This window comes from Mustela erminea, chromosome 10 (assembly GCF_009829155.1).
Source record: "Mustela erminea isolate mMusErm1 chromosome 10, mMusErm1.Pri, whole genome shotgun sequence".
Classification (NCBI taxonomy): domain Eukaryota; kingdom Metazoa; phylum Chordata; class Mammalia; order Carnivora; family Mustelidae; genus Mustela; species Mustela erminea.
This window is the reverse complement of record NC_045623.1, coordinates 79761372-79787606: the sequence shown is the minus strand read 5'-3', so window position 1 is coordinate 79787606 and position 26235 is coordinate 79761372. Positions and strand designations below refer to the sequence as shown.

Below are 26235 nucleotides of genomic sequence, written 5' to 3'. Positions count from 1 at the left end.
AAGCAGGGAGCCCCATGTGGGGCTTGATCCCAGGACCCCAGTATCATGAGCTGAGCTGAAGGCAGCCGCTTAACGACTGAGCCACCCAGGTGCCCTCTTTGCTGTTCTTGATAGCTAGGTGTTTGTCTATATTAGTTAAGTGTTTGAGAGCATAGGGAGGGGGTCCCTGCTCACAAAGCTTTTGGTTGACTGATAAAGAGTTACATAGAGCCTCCACTATCCTTGTCTTGCTTAAGAGAATATGACGTATCTCTTGCTAGTTATGTATTATTGCGGTTTTCTAGTCTTTTATTATTGAGTATCTGTTAGCTGTTCTTGCCAAGGACACATGCTATATAAAGCCAAAGAGAAATGCAGAGTAGAGCTATCAAATGTTAGGGTATCAGTGAAATGGTCATTATAATCTCTATTATTGGTGCTAATGAAACATTTCCGATACAACCTTCTTGTTCCCTTTGACCCCCCAGGTAAATGCTATCATGAAGTTGATGTAGGTCACTCCCATATGTGCTTCTGTGCCTTTGTGACAGATGAGGTATTCATAAATGGCATGTGCTGTTTCTATAGTTGACACACACCTTATCTTCTATACACCCGTTCTGTCTTAAACTAAACTTTGTTTTTGAGGTTTATTGTGTTGATAAAAGAGGACCTGATTTGTTCCTTTTAACTAATCTATGTGGACTATACCATGAATGGAGCCCCAGGCAGCTGTGTGGCACAGCTGTTATTGTAGTCTGTTAGTTACCAGTGTGAAGAAGGCGTTCATTGCTACAATGAATATCTGTGTACATGTGTCCTTATGCAAATAGGAAAGTGAGTTGTTGTTGTTGTTTTTGGTTTTTAGTTTAGTTTAGTTTTGTTTAGAATTGGGTCTTTTGGATAGATACCTGGACTGGAATTGCTGGGTTATATACTTCCTTATTTTGCCAAATTACTCTCAGAATCAGCATGTGATGCACAGTGTTTTGTTGGATAACACCTACTACTGTTTGAACACTTGCTTATGTGTTGTCTGGTTCTCTGCAGTAAGATGCCAGCTTAACAATGGGTTTTGTCTCTTTTGTCCTCTTCTTGGCCTGGCTTAGAACACGTACTTAATAAATATTTCTTAAGTAAATGGATATTTTATGTATTTCATCTTCTTAAAGCTATGGGGTAGGTAAACCAGATAAGTAGATTGTGATCGCCATTTTCCAATGCTGGTTGTTCAGATGAGCAACGGAAGCAGTCCAACGGACATTTGTGGATTACACTTCCAGATCCTAATAATAGGATTTCTTGTCTCTTGGTTTTGTCCAAACCCGATTTACAGTTTTTCTAAAAGATAAGTTCTTCAAAGTCAGGCTGTGACAAAATTAGCTTTCCAACTCTCAAATGTTTATTAAATATCTGGATATATCTAGCACTCTGAAATATTAAAAAAAAAAGTTCAGGGAGTTAAGGTGAAAAGTGGTTTTAACTGGTAGATGCAAGGTTATACATTTTAACTGGTAGATGCGAGTATACATTTTTGTATACTTTATGGCACTTGTCATATAGAAGAGGCACTATTCATGTTTGTGGAATGAATAAATGAATGAGCTCATTCACTCCAGCTGTCTCCATGGGAGAGTTGTGGGCAGTAAACAGTTAACTAGACAAAGCCAAAGCAGAAGACTTGCAGAATGTCTGTGCCCTAGTCCCCCCAGTGGGCGGCTTTCCCAGAAGGCAGCAGGCCCTGTGCTCAGAGCTCAGGCGAGATGAGAAAAAGGTCCAGGGAGAGGTCTTGATGATCAGGGTTAACTTAGTTAATGAAATAGTGGAAGCAGAGCCCCTGTGAAGTAAAACAAGCCCCCAGAGCCCCCGTTTGGCTCAGTCTGTGGAGCATGTGACTCTTGATCTTGGGGTTGTAAGTTTGAGTCCCACGTTAGGTGTAGAGATTGCTTAAAAATGAAATCTTAAAAAAAGAAAGAAAAGAAAGAAAAAGGAAAACAAGCACTTCAACTTGGACCTTAGAATATATCTACTTTTCTTAGAGCCTAGTCAAGAAAGAGAGGATATTAGGACCCTAGTGGTGGTGATAGTACAGTGTCTCCTATCTTGTGGCTTAAGTTACAATTGAGAAGCAAAAGGATTTTCTATTGGCTGGTCACTGAGCCCAGCATGTCTTTTTAGGGGTTATTTCATCAGCCCTCGTTCACCCCCTTACACAGGTGGTAGTATCCACATTTTACAGGAAAGGAAACAGAATCATCTAGCAAGTTAGTACTTAGCTATGAATTTCTTAGAGCTGGGAATTTGAACCTAGGCCTACTCTACTGAAAGCTCTGCTCCTTCCTGAGGCCAGTTTTTCCTCTGGAGCAGAAGAAAATGAAGGCCTGATTTTTCCAACATATGCAAGAAGTTTAAAAAAGAAAAGGCTCCTAGAAGTAAATATGCTAGGTTCTGTCAAGCCTCTCTGTCAGCAGCCATCAGACTAAACAGCTGCCTTTCTTGCCGCGGAGCAGATCAGTTTCAGGAATTTGGTTTGCTTGGATTTCATGAATTTTATTCTTGCTTGGGCCTTGGGGTGTGCATCTGGAAAGTTCCATGGTTCCAGTCCTCTTTGTTGGAGGAATGAAGGCCTGATGCCTGCCTAGAGAATTATACTGTAATGTCAGGGGTTTTTGGTGATTCAGTGGTATCCTGTAGTCTGATTGAGTTTCTCTCCCATGCTGGTCTCCTCGTCTGGTTTCTTGCTGTCCTTTATGATCACCATGAGATGGTGCTGCCGCTTCACACCCGCTGCAGGGAAAGGCTTGGGGAGAAACACCTACCGCAGTGGAGGCAGACGGGTGCAGGGTCTCAGGAGCAGTCATGTAGGAGCTATTGCTTTAGGGTGTCTCGCTGCTTTCCTTATTTGGAGGGCATTTTTCAGGACTCCAGGAGAGATTGAGTGGGGCTCACATAGAACCAGGCAGGCCATTTCCCTCTGCCCGTGTGGTCTGGATGCTTTGGGTATAGAATAAACAGTGGCAGTAGGGAAGAAACACATACAACCTCTTCCCACTCCATCCACAGCCCCTTGGGTTATGATGTTGTCTCATCTGTCAGACACTGTACTAAAAATTGGGATGGGTGAATCCCACTGATGTAACAGGGTGACTTTTGAATCCAACTTTTAAAACTTTAATTCAGACTTCCTACCCTACTGCAACTTGAGTAAAAACCATCTGGGCCTCATTTTATCAACTTCCTCTCTTACTCCCAATAGCCAGTGTTAACTGTCTGAGCCCTGGGCCCATGTGAGTCTAGCTGACAATTCAGAATATTGAGTATCTTCCTGTTTTACTTAATTGAGAACAGACTCATCTCTGGCGCAGTTATAACATGGGGTTGAAATGAAAAGTCTTAAATAGGAGTTCACATACTAGCTTTTGCCACTTACTGGCTGTGTAGCCCTGAGCAAATTAATCAACTTTCTTAAACCTCTGTCTTTACCTGTAGGTTAGTGATTTTGACCCCCTATGTTTACTGACAGAATGAAATGAGGTAGTACATAGCTTAGCACAGTGCCTGGCACATAACAGATGCGGAAGCAAGTGTTAGCTGGCGGCATCAGCAGGACTGGCAAATGGTGTGTCAACTATTGTTCAGCAGAGGCGGGGCATCTCTGTTTTATTCGGAAGTCGTATCCTTTTTTATGGAGCTTCCTAACAGTACTCCAGACTGATTTCGGAGTGTCTCCTCTGTGTCATTGGCTAACAGAATTAACAGATCTCTGTGCTCTCTTTCTCTCAGAGAAGGCAAGGAGGAGGGAAATAAATGCTGTAGGAGGCTAGATCTTTAAAGCCTTGTGTGTCTTAACTGTGAGGAGTAGGCTTGGGTCTCTCTTCAGGTTATACTTTGTTTAAAATAATTTTATTATTTCTGACCTGAAAAATTTGAACAGATATGTACATTGCTTGATGTTTTCTTTTGGACATCCTTGCACAGCAGTTGGAATCTCTTTCCTTTCAGAGGCTGGGGGCAGTGATAATGGCAGCATCCCCAGCCCTGGTTCTTCTTGGCCCTTCCCTGCCCTTTTGGTAGCAGCAGGCTGGTTTCCTTTCCCCTCTTCCTCCTCCTCCTCCTCCTTCCTTCACCGTTACCTTCTTCCATGGCCTCTCTTGTTTCCCCTCCCTTTTCCCTCTACTCTTACATCCCACCCCCTCCTCCTCATCCTCCGTAGGTTTTCCCCTCCCCTGGTTTCCAGCTCCTTTTTGCTTTCTGTTTGTGTTTCTGAGGGCAGTGCTCCAATTACCTCATATTTGGAGAGAGGAAGCTGCAGCCAATCCGGTTTCTGTCTGCTTTTAGGTCAAGTGATTTCTGAACTGCAGTGAGATGCTTTGAATTTGTCTTGTTGCAGCTCTGAGCCTGTAAGATGGCTGTCTGAATCGGCAGCGGCTGGGAGAGGCGGGGAGGGAGGGAGAAAGAATTGGAGGGATTGCCGGCATAGTGCATGTTTTTAAATGTGCATCAAATCCGATGAAGCCAACGTTGGGATTTCTCTGGGATTCCAGGACCGGCTTAGCTGCGTTTTTGATGAGATTAGGAGAGGAAGGCGATGGGAAATTCACTGGGCTGTGTTAAGGAGCCGAAAGATTCACTAGCTATTCCTGAGAAGGCTCCCCTATCTCCTAAGAAAAGGGTTCGGTTTAAAAGGAAGTGGAGGGGGAAGAAAACCCCTACTCCAGAGGTATCTCATGAGGAAGAACCATTGGGAGCAACCAGAGTCATTGAAGAGACGGAAACCCAACCGAAGTTAACAGTGAGTCTCCAAAAGGAAGAAGGAGCGGGAGGGGTAGAGCATCCTCCTGCAGACATTTCGCTGCCTCGGAACTCAGCCCCCAACTCAGGGGTGGGCGATCAGGGCATGATCGTGCAGGTGAAGGAGAGATTCCAGGGGGAGATCCAGACTGCTCACCTTTTGTTGAAGAATGATTCATCAGTTGCCAGAGGGGTCTGGGATTCCCTGGAAGAGGGGATGACTGTTATCGCTCACCTGCTTGATAACCCAGCAGAAAGGAACTGTGAGAAGTCAGTGAGCCAACTGGTGGAATTTCCTAGGACAGCATCCTGCAGCAGCCGGGCTGTGCTGCTGCCTTTGCAAGGAGAGACTGCAGTGGGGAAAGGAGGGACTCTGCTTGGACTTCGGAGCAGCACTTTCCCCAGGACAGACCACCCCGCTGTCTCAGGGACTCCAGACCATCTTTCAGAGGGCTCGCATGCAGGGGCAGGAACCGCAGCTCTCTGCAGTGCCCCTCACACAGTTTCCTGGATTGCAGAACCTTCTGTCCCTTCTTCCCCCCTGGACCAGTCGAGAGGCCACAGACGCACAGAAATCCCTGCCGTGGGTCGAGTCCCCCCCCAGGGTCCCAGACTGCCTACTTCTCAGAGTGATTTATCCATCAGCGGTAGGACTGTGAGCATTTTGCCCTCCTCCTCTGGCTATGGCAGTGATGGGTCACATTTACGTGGGCTCCAACCTAGAGAAACAGAACCTGAAAAGAGCTCCACATCCTTCTCGGAAGAGGATGGCACCCTTTCTTTGGAGGCAAGTCACACCCCATTGTGGGGTCTGGAGGAGGTTAGGTTGGTGGGCTATGTTTGGATTTCTGGCCCTCAGACTTATTAAAGTGGAGTGTGCTAAACAGTGAGGATCTTGGTGCTTCTTCTCAAGCTTATATGTGCCGTGTACCAAGAGTTAGTGACTGGGTTTGGCAAACGGAGTCTATTTCAGGTCTGCCCCTTGATGCTTGAAACCAAGTCTTTTGTTGTCTCTGGGGAATCCCTGATTCAGAGTAACCACACAGCATAATTGCTTGAGCTATCTGGCGGGGTATCTTTCAATGGCACTTAACTTTCTCAGGCAGGTCTGTTTATCAGCTTCCCTGGTGCAAGAAGTTGTGATGTAGTGGAAGGGATGAGGGGAGGCCTGGCTGCATCTCCTAAGCAAGTGTGGAAGACGTGGAGAGTGCTGAAGGGTTCGGGGTGAGGCAGTTCTCAGTGGCAGGATTGTTCTTCCCTGGAGAGTGATGTTCTTACGAGCTGATGTAATCGTGCTCCTGCAGGGACACTGCTGATGACAATACCCATCCAATATTCGCACAGGTGGAGAGGCCTGATCCTCCTTTGGTTCCTAACTCCAACATTAGAGGAGAGGCACACAGAATTACCTGAAGAGTAATCCAGAGAGGCGGGTTAGGGTAGTTTGAAGGTTCGAGGCTGAAAAAGTTTGTGTTCTGATTGGACTTGTTTATGACTTTAACAAGCTTTTGTTTGTGAGGTATATATTGAGGTGTAGGTGGCTGTAGTGTTGGTGGAGTGTGCTGTGAATGCTTTTAGGGTCAAGGAGCAGGTAGGCATTCAAAAGGTCTGGAGGCTGAGGCGGGGAGAGAGGACCCAGCCCGAGTGTGTAATTGTATGGGTGACTGAAGTTATAATTTGTTGATTGAAGAACTTTTGTCGGCATGTCAGCTTCTGCAGCAGAAGAAATAAAAACTTTAGGAAACGAGAGCAGCAAAAGGTGGGAGATGAAGTAGGGCATTTTCCCTGCTACCTGTGGCCAGCTGCCCCGGTGTCTGCAGAGTGGAGATGTAGCCTGTGTACGGTGCCCTGCTTACCACCTGACAGCATGAGACTGAGCAGACACAGTCTCTTGTGCTTGATCAGTGCTTAAAATGTCCTCTTTGGGGATGAATTTGCTCCATGGGTAGGCTCATGTCAGCGCCCTTTGTTATTACAGAGTTTAGAAACTCCCAACAGGTAGAGGCAAAGGTGGCCATTGAAAATAATTATTATATATGATTGGGCAAGAGGCCTCCATAGGTAGAGAATGTGTGTTGTGGAGGGAGGAAGGGAGAGAGAAGTTGGAGAGGAAGAAGGTGGAGGCTGGTAGGGTAGAGTGTGCAAGTATTTGAGCTCTCGTCTTTGGAATGGATGCAGAGCAGCTTTGCTGAACTTTTGATACCATTGGCATTAAAGTAGAAGTTTGGAGGCACCGTAATGTTTTGGCACCGTAATGTTATAACATGCTTATAATTGAATGTGAGATTGTCAGAAAGTTTGGAGTGTCAAATTTTAAGGAACTCCTAATGGAAATCAGGTCTAGATAATGGACCATAGGAGACCATGGCACTTTAGTTTTGTATCTCCACACTGAGAAGGGAAGTGTCTGAATGGCCCTGTGTAGTCTCAGGGAGAAGATTGGTGGGAGAAACCATTTGGACCATGATCTGTGGTTCAGCAGTATTGACAGCAGCATGATTCTTTGGCTGTTCAATATGAGACAAATTGGTGTGTTGTATTTTCTGGTCATCCCATTCCTTCTACCCTTTCAGAGCAGACACAGCCAGACCAGTCAGTAAGAGCCCAGGCTGAAAAACATCAGTGACTGTCAGCTCAGAAGGCTGATACATTTCTGAGGCTCCATGTCCATCATGTGAAGCAGGGACCACAGACTTTGACTATCCTATATCACAGATGGGAAGTAACCTCTCAAGATAAGTGTGAGGTCCCTTCAGAATTAAGGTCCTTTAGGCCAAGAGGCCTGAAACCCTCACTGGTTCCAACAGGAGCTGTCTTAAGGGAGCTGCTCCCTTACTAGCAGGCTGTTCCCAGGCCTCAAGGACAGCGGCAGCCAAGGAGATAGAGGCGGTGTGCTCTGACCCCGCGGGCCTCCTGTAAAATGTGGGTTGAGACTCTAGGCGAGAGCATCTGACAGGAGTGACCGTCCCTCTGTGGAGTGTGAGAGCCCCGGGAAGACACAGAGTCAGAAGAGCAGCTGCTGGTCACACTCCAGCTCTTTCCTAAGAGGAGACAGCTGGCACCTCCACAGAATTGATTTTTTGGTTTGCTTTTTGGTGCTTGTTTTGCTTTTGATATGTCAAAGTAGTAACCCTCCTCGGGAAGCAATTCAAGTTCCAGAATGCTGTCTGTCGTTGGCATAACTCAGGCTGTGTCGTCTCTCCTGTTGATCCGCCTACGTCGTATTGATGGGCATGGGACTAGGCTGTGGCTGGTTAAACTTCCCAGTGGGTTTTGTTTCTTTTCAGGGTAGTGAGAAATGGAAACTGATTCTTGCTGAGTGTGGGGTTTAGATAGGAGAAAACAAAGGTCTACTTTGCTGTTCACGTGATAGTTGATACGTCCCTTGTCAGGAAAGAGTTAACGCAGAAATAGGATGACAGGGACCAGCTAACAAAAATGGTTTTCAGAATAAGTGGACTAGGATTTGGAACTGGGTGGGAGTATCAGGCACAGACCTTCTCTCCGGAGGACTCCCTCCCCCCAGCTGCCATCAATATCCATAATACCTGGCTTACTGGAACAAGGAAAATTACTGAAAACCCCTTCCCTCTCCCTGGCTTGGCTCCCATGCCAGTCTCCTCTCCACACCGTAGGTGGGTTCTGTCAAGTGAAGAATCTGGCTGTGTACCAGTGTCCTCACCACGAAACCTTAGAGTCCTTGCAGTGAATAGTAAGATAACATTGGGGGCTAGAAGTGATGAGAAGGAAATTGGTTGGTATATTATTTTCTGAGCTCAGCCTTTTCAGTTTACAAGTATCCCTTCCCCATTTCTCCTCTTTAATTATAGGGAGTTGTTTTACTAATATTGGCTTTGTATTGCAAGAAGAAAGCAAAATTAACCAGATGATCCTATTAGATAGACGTAGCAGTTAAAGTCAAAGCTAGAGCTTTAAGAAAGGACTCTCTTGTTTTTCAAAAAATTACTACTGAAGAATCATCATGAATTTTTAGGTATAACATAGTGATCTGGTTATGTTAAAAAGAGTCCTTGTGATTTAGGGATGTCTGGCTGGCTTGGTCAGTAGAGCATGTGACTCCTCATCTCAGGGTTGTAAGTTTAAGTCTCATGTTAAGTATAGAGATTACTTAAAAATTTAAATTAAAAAAAAAAAGCCTTTCTTACTGGGGTGCCTGGCTTGCTCAGTTAGTACAGGCTGCAACTCTTGGTCTCAGGGTTCTGAGTTTGAGCCCCATATTGGGTGTAAAGAGTACTTAAAATATTAAAAAAAAAAACAGTCCTCATGTTTCAAAGATGCTTTCTAAAGTGTTTATGGAAGAAATGCCATGTGTGTGGGTTTGCTTCATAATAACAGGGGAGGGTGAAGTGGGTGGAGTGCAGATGAAACAAGATTAGCTATGAGTTGAAATGTTTGAAACTGGGTGATGGGTACCTAGGAGTTCATTATAGTATTTGGTTTCTTTTTGCATGTATTTGAAATTTTCCATTTCAAATGGAAAGAAAAATGGTGGTAATTAACTGTATAATGCATATTCTGGAAAAGTATTAATATTCAGAATCTGTGAACTATAGTATAAGTAAGGCAGTTAAGAATGTGGAGCCAGGGGCGCCTGGGTGGCTCAGTGGGTTAAGCCGCTGCCTTCGGCTCAGGTCATGATCTCAGGGTCCTGGGATCGAGTCCCGCATCGGGCTCTCTGCTCAGCAGGGAGCCTGCTTCCCTCTCTCTCTCTGCCTGCCTCTCCATCTACTTGTGATTTCTCTCTGTCAAATAAATAAATAAAATCTTTAAAAAAAAAAAAAAAAAAAAAGAATATGGAGCCAGTGATACCTGAGTGACTCAGTTGGTTAAGTGTCTTCCTTCAGCTCAGGTCGTGATCCTAGGGTCCTGGGATCGAGTCCCGCATCAGTGGGGAGCTTGCTTCTCCCTCTTCCTGTCACTCCCCATGCTTGTGCTCTCTCTCTGACAAATAAATCAATAAATCTTTTTTTTTTTTTTTTTTTTAAAGAGGGGCATCCAGGTGGCTCAGTCAGTGAGTGGCTGCCTTCGGCTCAGGTCATGATCCCAGGGTCCTTGGATCGAGCCCTGCATCGGGCTCCCTGCTCAGTGGAGAGCCTGCTTCTCCCTCTTCCTCTGCCTGCTGCTCTGCCTACTTGTGCTGTCTATCAAATAAATAAAATTTTAAGTTCATTAATTAATTAATTAATTAAAAGAGAGAGAGAGAGCGTGGAGCCAGATAGGCAGAGTTTGAATTCCTTCTCTACTATTTATCAGCAGTGTACCTTGGGACAAGTTACTTCTCTGTGATATAATTTCCTCAATTATAAATTGAGGATAAGAGTAGTATACACTTTGTAGAGTTGTGGGGATTTTTAGAAGTTAGCACAATAAATGCTAGTATTATTTAGTATTAATATTTAAAGAATTCCTACCAAATAAGAAAAAGGTAAACACCCTTTTAGAAAAATAAGGGGGAAACCCAGGAATAAGCAATTCACAAAAAAGGAAGCCCAGATGCCTCATACACATGCCTTTCTTGCTAGTAGTCAATGATATAAGTATCAAAACAAGTTAGCGTTTTATAACCATCAGAAAATAAAAAGTCTGAAAATCCCAAGTGCAGATGTGGGTGTAGAGTGTTGGAAGATCTCTTCACACCCTGTGTATGGAAGTGATATCCCAAGTAGAACTGGTATTCAGAGAGCTGTTTACCAAAAGTTAGTAGAATAGAAGGATGCCCATATTTTATGACCTAGGGTTTCCATTCCAATCATATTCCCTAGACAGCCCTTCAAGATTCTAAATTTGAATGCTGAAAGGAGCACCCCTTGACTGTTACCCAACTCAGATGTCGGTAATAAACACAGCTGCTTTTAGGGCCCTCTAACTAGCCAGGCATTTGTTATGAACAATGGCACCTCCCCTGACCTGCTCTTTGGATGGAAGTTTTCAGTCTGATGCTATCTGTGTTGTGGGATGAGGTCAGCTAGAAACTTCAGGACATGAGAATCGAGTCTCTCTTTGCTCACTATATCTAGTCCCATTCCCTGAAACTTATACATAGACTTAACAAAGTTCAAACTCCATATCCTAGCCTTCCAACTCTCAGTGATCTATCTAAACTTCTCTCCTGTGTTAACTTTCCCTTTGAACCTACCTATCCTAATGGGTCAACCCCTCAACCGTCTATTCCAGTTTCAACTTATTTCAACTTCCAGTCTTTGTTTGCATTCACTTTCTGCCTAGAATTCTTTTCTTCTTTCTCTTTGTCTATTCTAGAACATCCTTCAAGGGTAAATTTAAATCATACTTGTTAAAATGTGATTTTTTTTTTTTTTACCACTATAACTCTTACTAACTTTTCATCTGCTGAGATCCTCTACTTGATATTACTAGTTACTCAGTTATGGTTGCTTCTTTGGGGCCTTCAGCATAACTCTTTCTTATGACCTACCACATATGGTACATGGAAGGTAAGATTTTTTTTTTTTTCCCTCCAGAATCTAGCCTTCAGAAAAGAGGGGTTCTCTTTGTATTTGACTTTTTATAAAGTTTTTCTTGTTATTGGGCTCCCAGTGAAATTAATCAGTTCATAAAAAAGGATGAATGGATTAGTGTCACCATCTGCTAGTTCAGCTGATGGCAACCCACATAACTGGTTAAACAAAAAAACTAAGGAAGTTTTAGTTATATTGTTTGTGAGAATATAAACATCCTAATTTGAAGCATTGAATGTATTGTGTATAAGTCTTAATCACATTAAAAACCTAAAAAAATTATTTACATCTCTTAAGAAACACACAGCAAATGTTCACATTATGGGAACCATAAATAAATACCAATAGAATGAATGAATGGGGGAAAAAAGTCTAGCTAAATGTTATGCAACTGGATTCCAGTGGCGGGGGGATAAAATTTCCTGTGACAACATGGATCCAGAAAAGTGCTATTGTGTCTCAGAAATCTTAATAAGAAGTATAGATGATGTTTTCTAGAATATTCACTCAAAAATCTTTACTTTTCTTTCAAAGTAGCTTTACTGATGAAAAAGGCATTGGTGCCAAAGATGCATTCAAAGAGTTTGAATAACGTGGTTTTATGAAATGTAAAAGTATAAAATGCGTTAATTCAAATTTTTTAAACAGTTGTTATTTAAATTCCAGTTATCATGCAGTGTAATAATTAGTTTTGGGTGTGGTGATCGGAAGTCATTGGAAGTGATGACTTCCGTAGTGATGTTGACTTTTGTAGTGATGTTTACTTCCACAGTGATGTTGACTTACATACAATGCCTGGTGCTCATCAAAGCAAGTGGCATTAATTCTAAACTAATGCATTAGATATACTGCTTAATTTATATATAAGCATTTATCTATGTAAATATATTTCTAAAAGTTTATATATTCAAGAGGACCACAAAGCTTCCCTTTTCCATTCCTCTCTTCCATCCATCTGTTATCATTTGGAAAAATTGGGGAGGGCCTTATATTTGGGATAGTCTTATTTTAGCCAGATAGGGCAAAAATCACCTAGTTTTTTCAAGGCAAGCATGTCTGGTTTTTTATTTACCTCTTTTCACTTGACTAACTTCTACTTATATCTTGAAACTCAGCATAAATGCCATCTCAACATAAATGTCATCTCACGTTGGCATTGCTAGTTTGGGTTACTTGTTTACCTCTGTCACAGCATTGGTCCCTCTGTGTGTCATACTGTTAAACTGCTTGGACTTGAGGCCTGAGGTTGTGCTTTTGTCTTGAGATACCAAGAACTTAAACACAGCTCTAAAATATAGTGCTTGTCAAGAAACAGCAGAATGAATAATTAGTGTTTGACTTTCTTTGTTTCTTTTTTTTTTTTTTTAAGATTTTATTTTTAAGTAATCTCTACTGCCAGTGTGGGGCTCGAACTTGCTCACAACCCTGAGATTGAGAGTTCCATGCCCTACCAACTGAGCCAGCCAGGCGCCCCAGTGTTTGACTTGTTTATCTTGAGATACCAAGAACTTAACCACAGCTCCTAGAATAGAGTGGTTGTCAAAGAAATAACAGAATGACTAAATGGTGTTTGACTTGTTTTTTTTTTTGTTCTTCTCCATGGTGTCTGGAATATTAAGCACAGACTAGATGTTGTTCAGTAAATACTTATTGAATTATTAGGAACACATTAAATTTTTAGATGTACTTCAGAGAAGGAATTAATCAAGACTTGGAAAGTGTGGTTTGAAAGAGAATTCAGGTGGACCTGCATAGTCTCTGGGATGGTGTTGAAGCTGTCCTCCTCTCCAGATGGCTTCTTTTTAAAAATCCAGAAGAGATAGGACACCTGGATGGTGCGGTCAGTTGGGTTTGTGACTCTTGGTTTCATCTCAGGTCATGATCTCAGGGTTATGAAATTGAGCCCTATGCTGGGCTCCACACTTGGTGCGGAGTCTGCTGAAGAATTTCTCTGTCCCTCTTCTTGCTTGCTCATTCTTGCTCACTCTTTCTCTCTAAAATAAATAAATCAATCTTTAAAACCAAATGAAATGAAAAGGAAAGAATAGAAAAGTAAATCCAGATGAGGGAGAAAGCTCCCTGACATGGAAGCTGGGTTTCTGCATTTGGGAGATTAAGGTAAAAGCTTCTCCACAGGCCCAAGGACAGCACTGTGCTCATCACATGTGAGTGTTCCATGAAGAGGTGAGCAAAAACCCAGTTTAATTACTGAGATGGTTGTGATGATAATCCCATTTTTTTCATCCAGTTCACAGGCTAAGAAGGGCCCTAATCCAAACAGGGCATTTTTCCTTTCCCTGAGGGATCCAGCCATTTCCCTGGCTCATTATAGCTGTGTGGAAAATCTGAAGGAAAGCTGTTCATTGAACTATTTTTGGTGTGATATACAAGATAACTGTGATTGGCAGATAGGATACACCAGAGACTGACTGTGGTTGTATTGGACATACAATGCCAGCTAATTAAGTGGAATTTTTTTTAAATAAAGAATCCAAATACTCAGATTTCCTCTTGTTTATTCGGATTCTATCCCTTTTCACTTCAGCATATCCTGTTCCTGACAGTGTTTTTGTCTTCATATGTGTGTGAAGCAGCTAACGTGGAAGCAGTGGGATCTGTCGGTGGTGGGTGGTATCGAGCCACTGACATGAGCATCTTGAAATGTTGTTAAGGAGAACTGGAATAGAATTGGTCCTGGGGAGAGACTGGTTTTCACCCGGAGTCACAGGATGATGACTTGGATACTGTGGTGCATGGTTGGGCCCTCCGCTTTGCAACTCTGTACATTTTTTTTCCCCCAGCATACTTGGAGTTGACTAAATTTTAAGGGATTAATTCACAGTGGTCATACTTGCTAGAGATTAACCGATATAAATTAATTAATTTACATATGAGTTAGAACCTCCAAGTGCTACAGTATTCAAACTGACCACTCAGTGCATTTTGTTGCTTTAGGAAATCTGTATCATGACTAATCTGAAGATTGTCAGGTGAACATGGAGTCAAAGCAATGAGATGGTGGGTGGAGAGGATAGATTTGTAGGGTGATATTACTAACTGGCATCATTAAAGTTTGGCAACCCGATTTCTCCTGTAGAATTGCACCTGTCAAGGGGACGAGAATCCTGGAATTTACTGGTTATGCCACCATTTTGCCATCACAGTCCTGGAGGCAACACGTATTGATTCCCCTTTTCTAGACTCTATGCAGGCTACTCATACTCTTGTATGAGTTCCTATAATCTTTCTTCAGACACCTTAGTACTGTTTAGTAGTCTTCAGCTTTCTTGTGTACTTAGTGGAGTGTTAAAGTTCCTGACCCTGTGTTTTTCTGAATTTAGAATACGTTCACCAGATACTTAGTCTTATCTGCCAGGAGTTGAGTTTGTAAATTCTATTCAGAGACTTGGAAGTGCCTTATTGTTGATTGGCCCTTGTACTAACCACCAGGGAGCTACACCTTTCACAGTGCTACACCTGATGGAGATAGCTGAGAGACAGGTATTCTACTGACATGCCTGTGCCTTCCCTGCCCAAAACACCCAGCCCTAGAATTGTGCTGGGCATACAGTTTTTTTTTTTTTTTTAAACATTTTATTTATTTGATGGGGCAGAGGGGGAGCAGAAGCAGGTGGAATGGGAGAGGGAGAAGCAGGCTCCCCGCTGAACAGGTAGCCTGATGTGGGGCTTGATCCCAGGACCCTGAAATCATGACCTGAGCCGAAGGCAGACGCTTAACCAACTGAGCCATCCAGGCATCCCAGCATGCTGTTTTAATATGACAGAAAGGGAATGCTCATTCCCTAGGCACATTACCTACATCACTTTATTTTCTCCTTATAATGACCCTACAAGAAAGTTACTATTCTGTTTTAAATATGGGGAAGAAGGGGTGCAAGGAGCGTAGATAATTTATTTGCCCGAGTTTACATTCCTGGTAAATACCTCCTCTCAAATGCATGTCTCTCTGACTCAGTGGCTTATTCTTTTTCTTATTGATAAAGGTTATCTTGTAGCTTTCATTATAAGAGTAAAATGTGTTCATTTTTTAAAGTCTGAAGAAAAGAAAAGTAAAAAGAAATTTACCCATAGTCCCACTCCAGGAGAGACAACCATTGTTGATATTAGCTCAGACTTGTTTGGTTATACTACACACTGTTTTGAATTTACTGACAGGTAAGTTTGCTGTCAAAAAAATTGTGCATCTCAGGATTCTAGGTGGGTCTTACCCCAGAATATGTTTGTTTATTTTAGTTTTTTATATTTGTCTATTGTTTTCTTTTTAGACTAAGTGAGTATTAATTAAACATGTTAAGTATCCAGCAGGTGACCAGCACAGCACTAGGTTGTAGGTGATGCATGGAAGCCCTGTGGTCACTGAGTCTCAGAGTTGGAAGTTATTTCTTCCACAAAATTCCGACTTCTTGAACATGCCACTTTGACAAGCTTTCCCTCGTAGGGGCTACTCTTGAATTTTAGATCATTCTGATTATTAAGATGTGGGACTGGCTCCTCAGGAAACCTGTAGTCTAAGGGAGATAAGATCAAATGTATGAAATAAAACCCAGTAATTGAAGATAACATTTAAAGTTATATAGAAGTAAGAATTAAAGGAAGACCATCTTCCATATGAGGAAGAGTGAATGGAACTCTGTTGTGCATAGGCCTGTGTTTGGACTAGGTGATTTAACTTATAATCTTGTTGGTTATTATAGCAATCCCGAGAAAAGGTAGTAGGTAGTATTCCCAATTTACAGACGTTATGACTGAGGCCCAGTTTACAGTTGGTGAAGTTGAGATTCAAGTCCAGGTCTGTGTGGAACCAAAGGCATGCACTTCTCTCCCACACCATCCTCTCTCTAAAGTAGTTCCTGTGCTAGATTTGAGGGGTTTCATAAAATAACTGTTCATTTTCTTATAAAAATGCATATGACATAAAAAATTTGGAAAATAGAAATATCACCTCTAATGCTACCACTTAGAGATACCTGTGATGACTAATTTGGTGTCTTTCTCTCCTGTATTTCGCCTTATTTACTCTCATGTACACATATGCATTTATCACATATCTTGTGTATTCATATAAATATCTGTACATATGACTGTATACTTAGGTATTCAATATATCTTTTACACAAAACCACTATTATTATATATTACTTTGTTTGTGTTCTTTTTCTTTTCATAAAATATGGTGATAATTTTCCAATGTCATTAAGACTGGCTAAAGCATACCGTTTTAAGTCTGATAGAGAATTCTACTATGTATATATACCCTTACTTTGTAATCAATCAATCCCTCATTGGAGTTGAAGCTCTGTAATTTTTGCTGTAATGTTTATCATATTTTGACAAGCATTCTTGTATAAACCTTTTTTGCATGTATCTCTGATGGTTTCCTGTCAAGTGTATGTGTGTGTGTTTTTTTTTTAAAGATTTTATTTATTTAACAGAGAGAGATGACAAGTAGGCACAGAGAGAGAGAAAGAGAGAGGAGAGAGAGAGAGAGAGAGAGAGGGGAGGAAGCAGGCTCCCTGCCGAGCAGAGAGCCCGATGCGGGACTCGATCCCAGAACTCTGAGATCATGACCCGAGCCAAAGGCAGAGGCCCAACCCACTGAGCCACCCAGGCGCCCAAGTGTATGTGTGTTTTAAGACTTGATTCAAAACTGACATCTGGGGGCACCTGGGTGGCTCAGTGGGTTAAAGCCTCTGCCTTCAGGTCATGATCCCAGGGTCCTGGGATTGAGACCCGCATCGGGCTCTCTGCTCAACAGGAAGCCTGTATCCTCCTCTCTCTCTATCTGCCTCTCTGCCTACTTGTGATCTCTGTCTGTCAAATAAATAAATAAAATCTTAAAAAAAAAAAAAAACAAACCTGACATCTGGAGGAGTTAGGTCACGTGCATTCTCAATAGTGTGGTGTGTGAGAACCCATGTTAGGTATTCTCTCCAGTACTGACAGTATCATTAGAAAAAACTTACCCCGGTTGGTAGGTGAAAAATTACCTCTGTAGTTTTAATTTGCATCGCTTTGACTACGAAAGAGCATGGATCTATGTTGGAGTTGTTGTCTGAAGTTCTGCCTGCCTTGGATCTCCTTCTTCTAAGAGCCATACGCATGAAGAAGAGAAGGCTAGAAGGCTTCATCTTATTTATACTGAAGTACTCTGTGTCCCATCTTTTGGCAGATCTCTGACATTTACATTAGTGGAGAGTCAGGGGACATGTCAGCCAAGGAGAAGCTGCTCTTGTGGACCCAGAAGGTGACAGCTGGTTACACAGGAATTAAATGTACCAATTTTTCCTCCTGCTGGAGTGATGGGAAGATGTTCAATGCACTTATTCACCGGTACAGGTAAATGCAGTAGAATTCCCCTGTGCCTGGACGAGCTGCCCATCTTTTTGTAATAAGTTATAATGCTTTTCCTCTTAACCGAAACTCAAGACTCTGGTTCGTTTTACTTATTTAAAAAAGGAATATGTGTTGAACTCCTACTATTCTAGGCACTGGGTACAAATAACAACAGCTCTTGCTTTCATGGAGCTTATTTGTTATTAGGTGACAAACACCTGGTGTTATATGATGGTAAGCACATGGATAGGCAGAGAGAGATGGGGTGTGTTGTTTCGGACAGGGTCACTGGAGATGCCTCTCTGATGAGGGTGCTGGAGTAGAGCTGTAAAGAAGTGAGCCATGCAGGCCTTCCAGGGTCAGAGTGATGCACTGGGAGGAAGCAGCAAGTGCAGAGGCCTTGAAGTGGGGGCTTGCTTAGAGTGGATGAGGAACAACAGGTGGCTGGGGTGAGAGTCAGGAAGATAGGAATGAGCAAGCGCTGGGTTCCTGGCATGTACTTGAAAATGCGATGAGCACCTTTCTAAACCTCTTGCTTTCTCTCTAATGCAATCAGCATATTCCACCCGGGTACTTCTAAGAGGTTTACTTAGTGTGAACTCATATGTGGTGTATAGATAGATGGTAGCCTTTCATGTGCCTTGGTGAACTTTTACAGACCTGATCTGGTGGATATGGAGAGGGTACAAATCCAAAGTAACCGTGAGAACTTGGAGCAGGCTTTCGAAGTGGCAGAAAGACTGGGGGTTACCCGCTTGCTGGATGCCGAAGGTGAGACCTGGCCAGAGTTGAGTATGTTTGCCTTATATTAATTGTCCTCCTGGCAGTTGCATCGGTACTGACTGAGCAATTTCTTATCCTTTCTCTCTCAGATGTGGATGTGCCATCTCCAGATGAAAAGTCTGTGATCACTTACGTGTCTTCAATTTATGATGCCTTCCCTAAAGTCCCTGAGGGTGGAGAAGGGATCAGTGCTACGGTACAAGAACACTTTCCCAAAATACCTTCTGACTTCTATGTGTTTGGGTGGAACGTACTGATTAGACCTTATTTCTCCAGCACTCAATGTATGCATAGTGCGTTTATAAAGAGCAAAGTGAATCCACATCCTCTTCACACGTGGTCTTTGTCTTTGGTCTCTGGGAACGAATCCAGATGCTGCTAATTTTGTAGCATCCTGCATAGACTATTCTAGTGTCAGGAAATTGAATCCCCTCTTGAGAGCCCTTGAGGAGCTCTGAAACTGGGACTTGAAGCATTAGGCTGAGTAGCCATGGAAGCAGTTAGAGGAAGGGGATTTTATGTGGTTTGGGGTGGCCTAAGCTACTGTCTCCTGTGATTGTTTTGTGTACTGCTAATCAGAAGGTGTGTGATATCTACCTTTTGGCAATAGGAAGTAGACTCCAGGTGGCAAGAATACCAAAGCCGAGTGGACTCCCTCATTCCCTGGATCAAACAGCATACAATACTGATGTCAGATAAATCTTTCCCCCAGAACCCTGTAGAACTAAAGGTAAAGTCATGGACTTAAGTTGTTTTTTATAAATTCATTCCTGGGATTAAGTCTCAGAGCATGTTGCTACTGGCTCCTGGGTGAGGTGGGATAAAAGGTGGGTCAGGTTTCTTATACCTGTCCATTCATTTACCAAAGATTAATTTTGTAGGCACTTTATAACCAATATATACACTTCAAAGAAACAGAAATTCTGGCCAAGGAGAGAGAAAAAGGAAGAATTGAGGAGTTATATAAATTATTAGAGGTAAGGAAGCTTATCCTTTGTGGATTCTTGGGGTGTGTTGGTTTGCCCTATTGTTACTTCTTTGTTAGATGGCCTGCATCCTCTTCCCAACCTGCATTAATAGCAATGTTCTCAGGGTGACAAAAAGCCTCACTTTTAGGCTGGTCTTGAAAGTTTGTGGTAAAGGGGCAGTATCAGCCATCTGTATTTTTTTTTTTTAAATAAACATATATTTTTATCCCCAGAGGTACAGGTCTGTGAATCACCAGGTTTACACACTTCACAGCACTCACCAAAGCACATACCCTCCCCAATGTCCATAACCCCACCTGTATTTCTTGAAGAGGCTTTTGAAAAATGGCATACATTTATTCAGAAATGCCACGTTTTGTGAATGAGTTTTCTGTTTTTCAGAAGGAAGCAAATTGTTTTGCTGAGATGGAAGAGAAAGAGACTTCCTTTCGCATTTTGATTCCTAGAGCGTTTGAAACCATAGATAAGGGCATTTGGTGTTTCCGGAAGGGGGGGTTATTGAGAGGACAGGAGGATTCATGGAAATGTAGAAGGAATGGAAAGATTTAGAACAGGCAGTAGTCTCTGTATTTTGGAGGTGGTTTCTCAGCTCTCATCTCAGGTTGAGAAACTGCTAAGTATTCCGCTGTTTCCTCTTATTGGGAGAAACAGTGGGCAGCAGGGTGGAGAAGCACGAGTGAGGTAGCAAGAATACATAAAACTGGGCCTGAGGGCATGGCTGTGTTTTTGGAATAAACTGTTGTCTCTGGGATTTTTTAGGTGTGGATAGAATTTGGCCGAATTAAACTGCCTCAAGGTTATCACCCGAATGATGTGGAGGAAGAGTGGGGAAAGCTCATCATTGAGATGCTGGAGCGAGAGAAATCGCTTCGCCCAGCTGTGGAGAGGTGGGCCCAGAGTCTGAAGGCGACCTGATGTTACCTATCCACTTGGAGCCTGGCATGTGACTATGGTTTTTATCTTATATAGGCTGGAATTGCTGCTACAGATTGCGAACAAAATCCAGAATGGTGCTTTGAACTGTGAAGAGAAGCTGACACTAGCTAAGAATACACTGCAGGCTGTGAGTGTGTGCTGTCTCTCTCCTCATGTCCCATGTTCTCCCCTTCTCACCCAGTGCTCTAATGGTCCAGATTAACAACTGACAAGTCCAGCCGTGTCACTTCCTCACTCTTTGATGTGCAGTGACCCTTTGGCTCCCTCCGTCCGTGTGTCTGGGGGCACTGGTATTCTCCCACGCCCATTACTCCCTTTCTCTCTTAGGATGCTGCTCACCTGGAATCAGGACAGCCAGTACAGTGCGAATCAGATGTCATCATGTACATTCAGGAATGTGAAGGTCTCATCAGGCAGCTGCAGGTGGACCTCCAGATCCTACGGGATGAGAATTACTACCAGCTAGAAGAGCTGGCTTTTAGGTGAGCAACATGAGACACAGACAGAGGGCATGCTTACTGCTAAGGGTCACAGATCAAGAGTCAGCCTCGGAATCTTATAACTTGGGTCAGAGGTTAGTGGCTCAATGGGGATACTATAGGTATTTGGGACAGGAAAATTCTCGTGGTGGAGGACAATTTCCCCTTACTGCAGGCCCTTTCCACTAAGTACCTATAGGATTCCCTCATCATTGTGGGATCTTATAACACCCACACGTATTTCAGGGTGACCTGCTAGGATACAGTACCACATCTAGGTTAGAACTGCTGGTGACTGAATGCATCATTTTGTAGAAAAGAAAACCAAGTCCCATAGAGAGGATAAGGATCATCTAAGTCATGTAGTTTGTACAGAGCCAAGACTAAGACTCACATATTTTGACCCATAATCCATTGTTCAGTCCGTTATACTATCTAAAAGTTAAATAAGCAGATACTGGTTTGCCTCTTTCCAGTTAACACTGTAATTTGGCATTTGCCTCAACAGCTCTGAATGATAAAGATGTTAATATCACCTTGCATTCATGTAACACTTCTTTTTCAGAACAATTTTCCTAATATGATCTCATTTTTATTTTTATCTCATCCTTGTCAAATGGATAAGGAATATTTTATCTTAAAAATTACATTACAGGGGCACGTGACTGGCTCGGCCAGTGGAGCATGTGACTCTGATCTCAGGGCTGTGAGTTCAAGCTGCACGTTGGGCTTCCTACTTAAAAAAAAAAAAAAGTGAGTTACAGATTTAAGCCCCTTCCTGTTTTCTTTTCTTGCATTTCAGGGTTATGCGCCTGCAGGACGAGCTGGTCACCTTGCGTCTAGAGTGCACAAACTTGTATCGAAAGGGCCATTTCACGTCACTTGAATTGGCTCCGCCCTCTGCTTTAACCACTACTCATCTGAAAGCAGAGCCCTTGACCAAGGGAACCCATTCTTCCTCTACCTCCTGGTTCCGGAAGCCCATGACTCGGGCTGAACTTGTGTCTATCTCCTCCTCTGAGGATGAAGGCAATCTTCGATTTGTGTATGAACTACTGTCTTGGGTAGAAGAAATGCAGGTGGGTGTATGTTCCAAATATTTATGCAGTACATTCAGGTTTACTGGATCCAGCAGCTTGTCTAAAGGGGTCAGGTTGCTCTACGCCCCTGGTGTAAACTCTCTTAATTATTAATGCTGCCAGGGACTCAAGCCCCTTTCTCAAATGTTAAGTGGGTGAGATCATCTCAAATCCTCAAAAATCCTACACCAAATATCATAGGCTTTTCTGATTTGAAGTCCTTTGGGAGTCTGTTCCCTTCAGCTAACTGCTGAAAGTGGGGTTGATGGAAGAAATTGCAGCCTACATATTCTCAGTCACCTTTTCGGACCTTTCCTCATTGGCAGGGGAGCTGATTCTTCACTCTTTGTTGCTGGTCTTACCTCATGAGTTGAAGCCCAGCTCCCTGTGTTTCATAGTTCTTAGGGGCACTGTTCACACATATTCTAGGATCGTGGTTCAAATTCGATATTGTCCTTTTTATCCTTCTAATCCTTTTGTTTTCTTTATTTTTAAGATTTTATTTATTTATTTGTTTGTTTGTTTGTTTGTTTATTTATTTATTGGAAAGAGAGAGAGAGAGAGTGAGTGCATGAACAGGGGGAGGAAGAGGGAGAAGCAGACTTATCCTTGAGCAGGGAGCCCGACACGGGCTCGGTCCCAGGACCTCAGGTCATGACCTGAGTTGAAGGTAGACACTTAACTGACTGAGCCACCCATGCACCCCATCCTTTTGTTTTCTTTTAAATTCTTCCCATGCCCTGGTGGTGGATTCCCCAGGTACCAATAAATAAAAACATCCAAAGACAAGCTATTTGAAAATTACCTACCATTGGTCAGTATTTGATGCCATGAATGAAGTTAAACATTTTTAGCTGTTTCTTTCTTACATCCATTCTGATTGTGAAATGAAGAGTGTCTATTAAGGAAAAGGCCTAAAGTTTATAAAGTTAATCTTCAGCCATGGAAACACCTTTCTGCCTGATAAACTCAGGCATGTATCCTGTAATGCAGCAGCAGAAGGCTGCCCTTGCTGCAGTAGTTGGTGGGGTCTAGTCTCCAGCTCAGTGGGGGTAACGTTGGCATGTTTTCTGTAAGAGACCATGATGGAGATGGCCTAGGTGTCCTCTTGCCTAGTCTTCCACCCTCAACCCCCTTGCCCAACATCAGTCCTGAAAATTTTCTGTTTGTCTATTTAGTCAGTTATATATGGTTTTTTTTTTTTCCCTTTCCAGATGAAATTGGAGCGAGCAGAGTGGGGCAATGACCTGCCGAGTGTGGAGTTGCAGCTGGAAACACAGCAGCATATCCACACCAGTGTGGAAGAACTGGGCTCAAGTGTCAAAGAGGCCAGGTTGTATGAGGTGTGTGTCATTCAGAATACATTATGGCAGGGTGCAAGTGAGGCAGGGCGGATAATGGAATAGTGTGTACCAGACAGCTATTTCCGAGAAGGGGACTCTGGGGGCACCTGGGTGGCTCAGTCAGTTCAGCATCTGATTCTTGATCTCAGCTCAGGTCTTAATCTTGGGGTTGTGAGTTCAAGTTCCATGTTGGGCTCCACGCTGGGCATAGAGCCTACTTTAAAAACAAAAACAAAAACAAACCAGACATAAGATGAGGGGGCTCTGGAAAAGAATGGTAACCATGAGCAGCAGTTTACAACAAATTCCCTTTCTGCATGAAGTAGCTCTTCTGCCCTTTGAAATACCCTTAAGAGCAAGGTATTTTTATTAACCCTTTTTACTAAAAAGAATTGTGATACTGAAAACTGAGGTCAAAATCAGTATGTAGTGAGTGCAGTTGCCAAACACAGGCCCTCTACTCCCAAACTTCATGTTCCTTCCACTTCACCTCCTGCCTGCAGGGAGATCTGGTATGGAGAAACTATTCAATAAGTCTCTCCCTCCCTCATTCTGTCTTCTTTTTTGTAATTTCAACTTTTCCCTTCAAAAAAGCAATTGGGAATCAGCAGATGTCGGTTTTTCTAGAAACCTCCCAGAGTTGCTGGAAGCACAAGATCTGTCAGCTGTATTCACCCCCCCGGACTGTCCCTCACCCAGTGCTGCCCCAGGCTTTAAAACCTGACCCAGAGTTGTTATCTCAGCTAAACAGTCCCTATCTGTGTGCCTACATAATTGAAACCACACTGTACATATAGTATAATTACTTTTTCTCTAACGTATCTTTATTTCATGCCTTTCTTGTCAGGGAAAAATGTCCCAAAATTTCCATACCAGTTATGTTGAAACTCTCGGAAAGTTGGAGACACAATATTGTAAACTGAAGGTGAGTTTTGGCTCTTTTATTCTTTTTATGGACAATCCAGTTCTTTCCAAACAACTGTCTTTGCTAATTCAGAAAGTTTATGGTTCAGCCCTGTTTTGGTTGTCTGTTTATTAGGTTATATCACTTACTTTTCAATTATTCATATGTATTATAACATTTCTCAATTTTCTTAGTGGATCAGAAACCACTGCCCCAGAAAGTTTTAATTAAGTAAATCCTGTCCTAGTTTCCGTGTTTCACCAAAGCAGTGACTTACGTGCTTTGAGACACCAAAACTAAAAGTTCAAGTTTAGTAGGAAGGAGACTCCTCTTCAATCTCTTCTTCATTCTTGTCTTTTGAGATTGTCCAGAGTAGGACAGGCCTAGGATTATTCTTTATTCAGAGTGCCCCAGAAAAGCCTGGTGAATTCTAATTTCTTGCTGGGATTGACCAGGGCTCTGGGAGTCCTGTATCAAACTTATATTAAATTTGAGTTCATGGAGAAGCACCCAGAGATGAAAAATCAAGGCTCAATTTATTTCCTGGATTATTCTTTGCTTTGATGTCACATGTGCTATCTTCTACAGAGGAAAGGCTGGCAATCTAACCTTATAATCCTTGCTTTGTCTAGGAAACTTCTAGCTTCCGGATGAGGCACCTTCAGAGCCTGCATAAATTTGTCTCCAGAGCTACCGCTGAGTTGATCTGGTTGAATGAGAAGGAGGAGGAGGAGCTCGCTTATGATTGGAGTGACAACAATCCCAACATCTCAGCCAAGAGAAATTACTTCTCTGTGAGTCTAGCACAACAGACCTGTCATATTTATGTATTAGCAAAAGAAATCAGAGAGTCTGTTGAGAGCTTGGATTTCTGGATTTGCATTTCGCTAGGTAGAAATAAGGACTTCCTTGCTTAAATGCACCTGTGCATGTGAGAAGTGTACGTGGAGAGAGGGGAACCTGAGCTCTAGAATGTATTTACCTTAGAATGCATTTAGAAAGTCAGTGTGTTGGGATGCCTGGGTGGCTGTCGGCTAAGTGCCTGCCTTTGGCTCAGGTCATGATCCTGGAGTCCCGAGATTGAGCCCCACATGAGGCTCCCTGTTCCGTGGGGTATCTGCTTCTCCCTTTCCTGCTGCCCCTCCCCCTGCTCCTTTTTTCTCTCTCTCTCTTTCTCTCTCTCACTCACTGTCTCTCTCAAATAAATTTAAAAAAAAAAAGAAAGAAATGCAATGTCTTGGACAAATAGAGTATCAGTCTGCAAGTTGAGTCCTTTCAGAATAGCTTTGTGTTTAAGATGGTAGGCTTTGGAGTGAAAGAGACCTGGGTTCAAATTCTTCTCCACTTACTGGCTCTGTGACCCTAAGCAAGTTATTTAATCTCTCTGGACCTCTATAAAATGGGACAGTAGTACCACTTCAAAGGGTTGTATAAAAGATTGACTAGCTACTATAGGCAAAGCACTTAGTATAGGGCTTAGATATTGTTTAATTGAGGTATACTCTTGGCTTCTCACAAATTCTGAGTTTTCTTAAGTTCATTTAATAATTTTTTCATCAAAAATCTTCATCTGTAAAATGAGAAGGGAAATTCAGCATTGGGGAATGGTATAATACTTTTTACTCTTTTTCAGTGAATACAAGTAGGGTCATTTTTGTTAAGTGTATTTCCACATCTCAGAGGTTTTTAAGGATTTTGTAAACTCTATGCAAATGGGAAGCTTTTATACTAACACTTAATTTAGATACTTTTAAATTCAATTATAGTTTAAAAAATATAAATGTCTCCTGATTGGAGAATGGTATCTGATTCTTCTGTAGTAAAGGAGAAAGAATAGATGCTATAATATAGAAAACAGTCTGTCTGAGAATAGAAATGAGGCTATGATGAAGATAAAAAGAAAGTGCTTAGAAAGAAGGGACCAGATCTGACAGCAGGGATCCATACCTAGCTTCACAGAAGAGCTAGCATCTAAGTTGTGTCCTGTACCGTTAAAAGAATTTAAAGGCAGTGGAGGGCACTGCAGGCTAGTGGAATAGTCTGAGCAAAGCCTGCCAGTCAGTGATTGGGATCTAAGGGAGTGTCAGGTACTATGTTAGTC

General features: G+C 42.5%; 2 protein-coding genes across 2 annotated transcripts in view; both read left to right on the top strand.

The window, feature by feature from the left end:
- MACF1 (microtubule actin crosslinking factor 1) overlaps positions 1-26235 on the top strand; it is a 339095-nt gene that overhangs the window by 155106 nt on the left and 157754 nt on the right. Inside the window, 12 exon segments of the mRNA XM_032302100.1 lie at positions 17458-17624; positions 18280-18392; positions 18494-18600; positions 19015-19134; positions 19286-19381; positions 20153-20280; positions 20363-20456; positions 20657-20811; positions 21611-21887; positions 23102-23230; positions 24078-24155; positions 24767-24928. Of these exon segments, the coding sequence (XP_032157991.1) occupies positions 17458-17624; positions 18280-18392; positions 18494-18600; positions 19015-19134; positions 19286-19381; positions 20153-20280; positions 20363-20456; positions 20657-20811; positions 21611-21887; positions 23102-23230; positions 24078-24155; positions 24767-24928 (1626 nt within the window).
- On the top strand, positions 1922-8870 carry LOC116567186. The gene has a single exon (XM_032302102.1). It carries the CDS (start codon positions 4568-4570, stop codon positions 5636-5638), a length of 1071 nt encoding a protein of 356 aa, XP_032157993.1. The 5' UTR covers positions 1922-4567; the 3' UTR covers positions 5639-8870.

Excerpts from the sequence above, each read along its gene's own strand:
- LOC116567186 (XM_032302102.1), top strand. The coding sequence starts at position 4,568 with ATGGGAAATTCACTGGGCTGTGTTAAGGAGCCGAAAGATTCACTAGCT.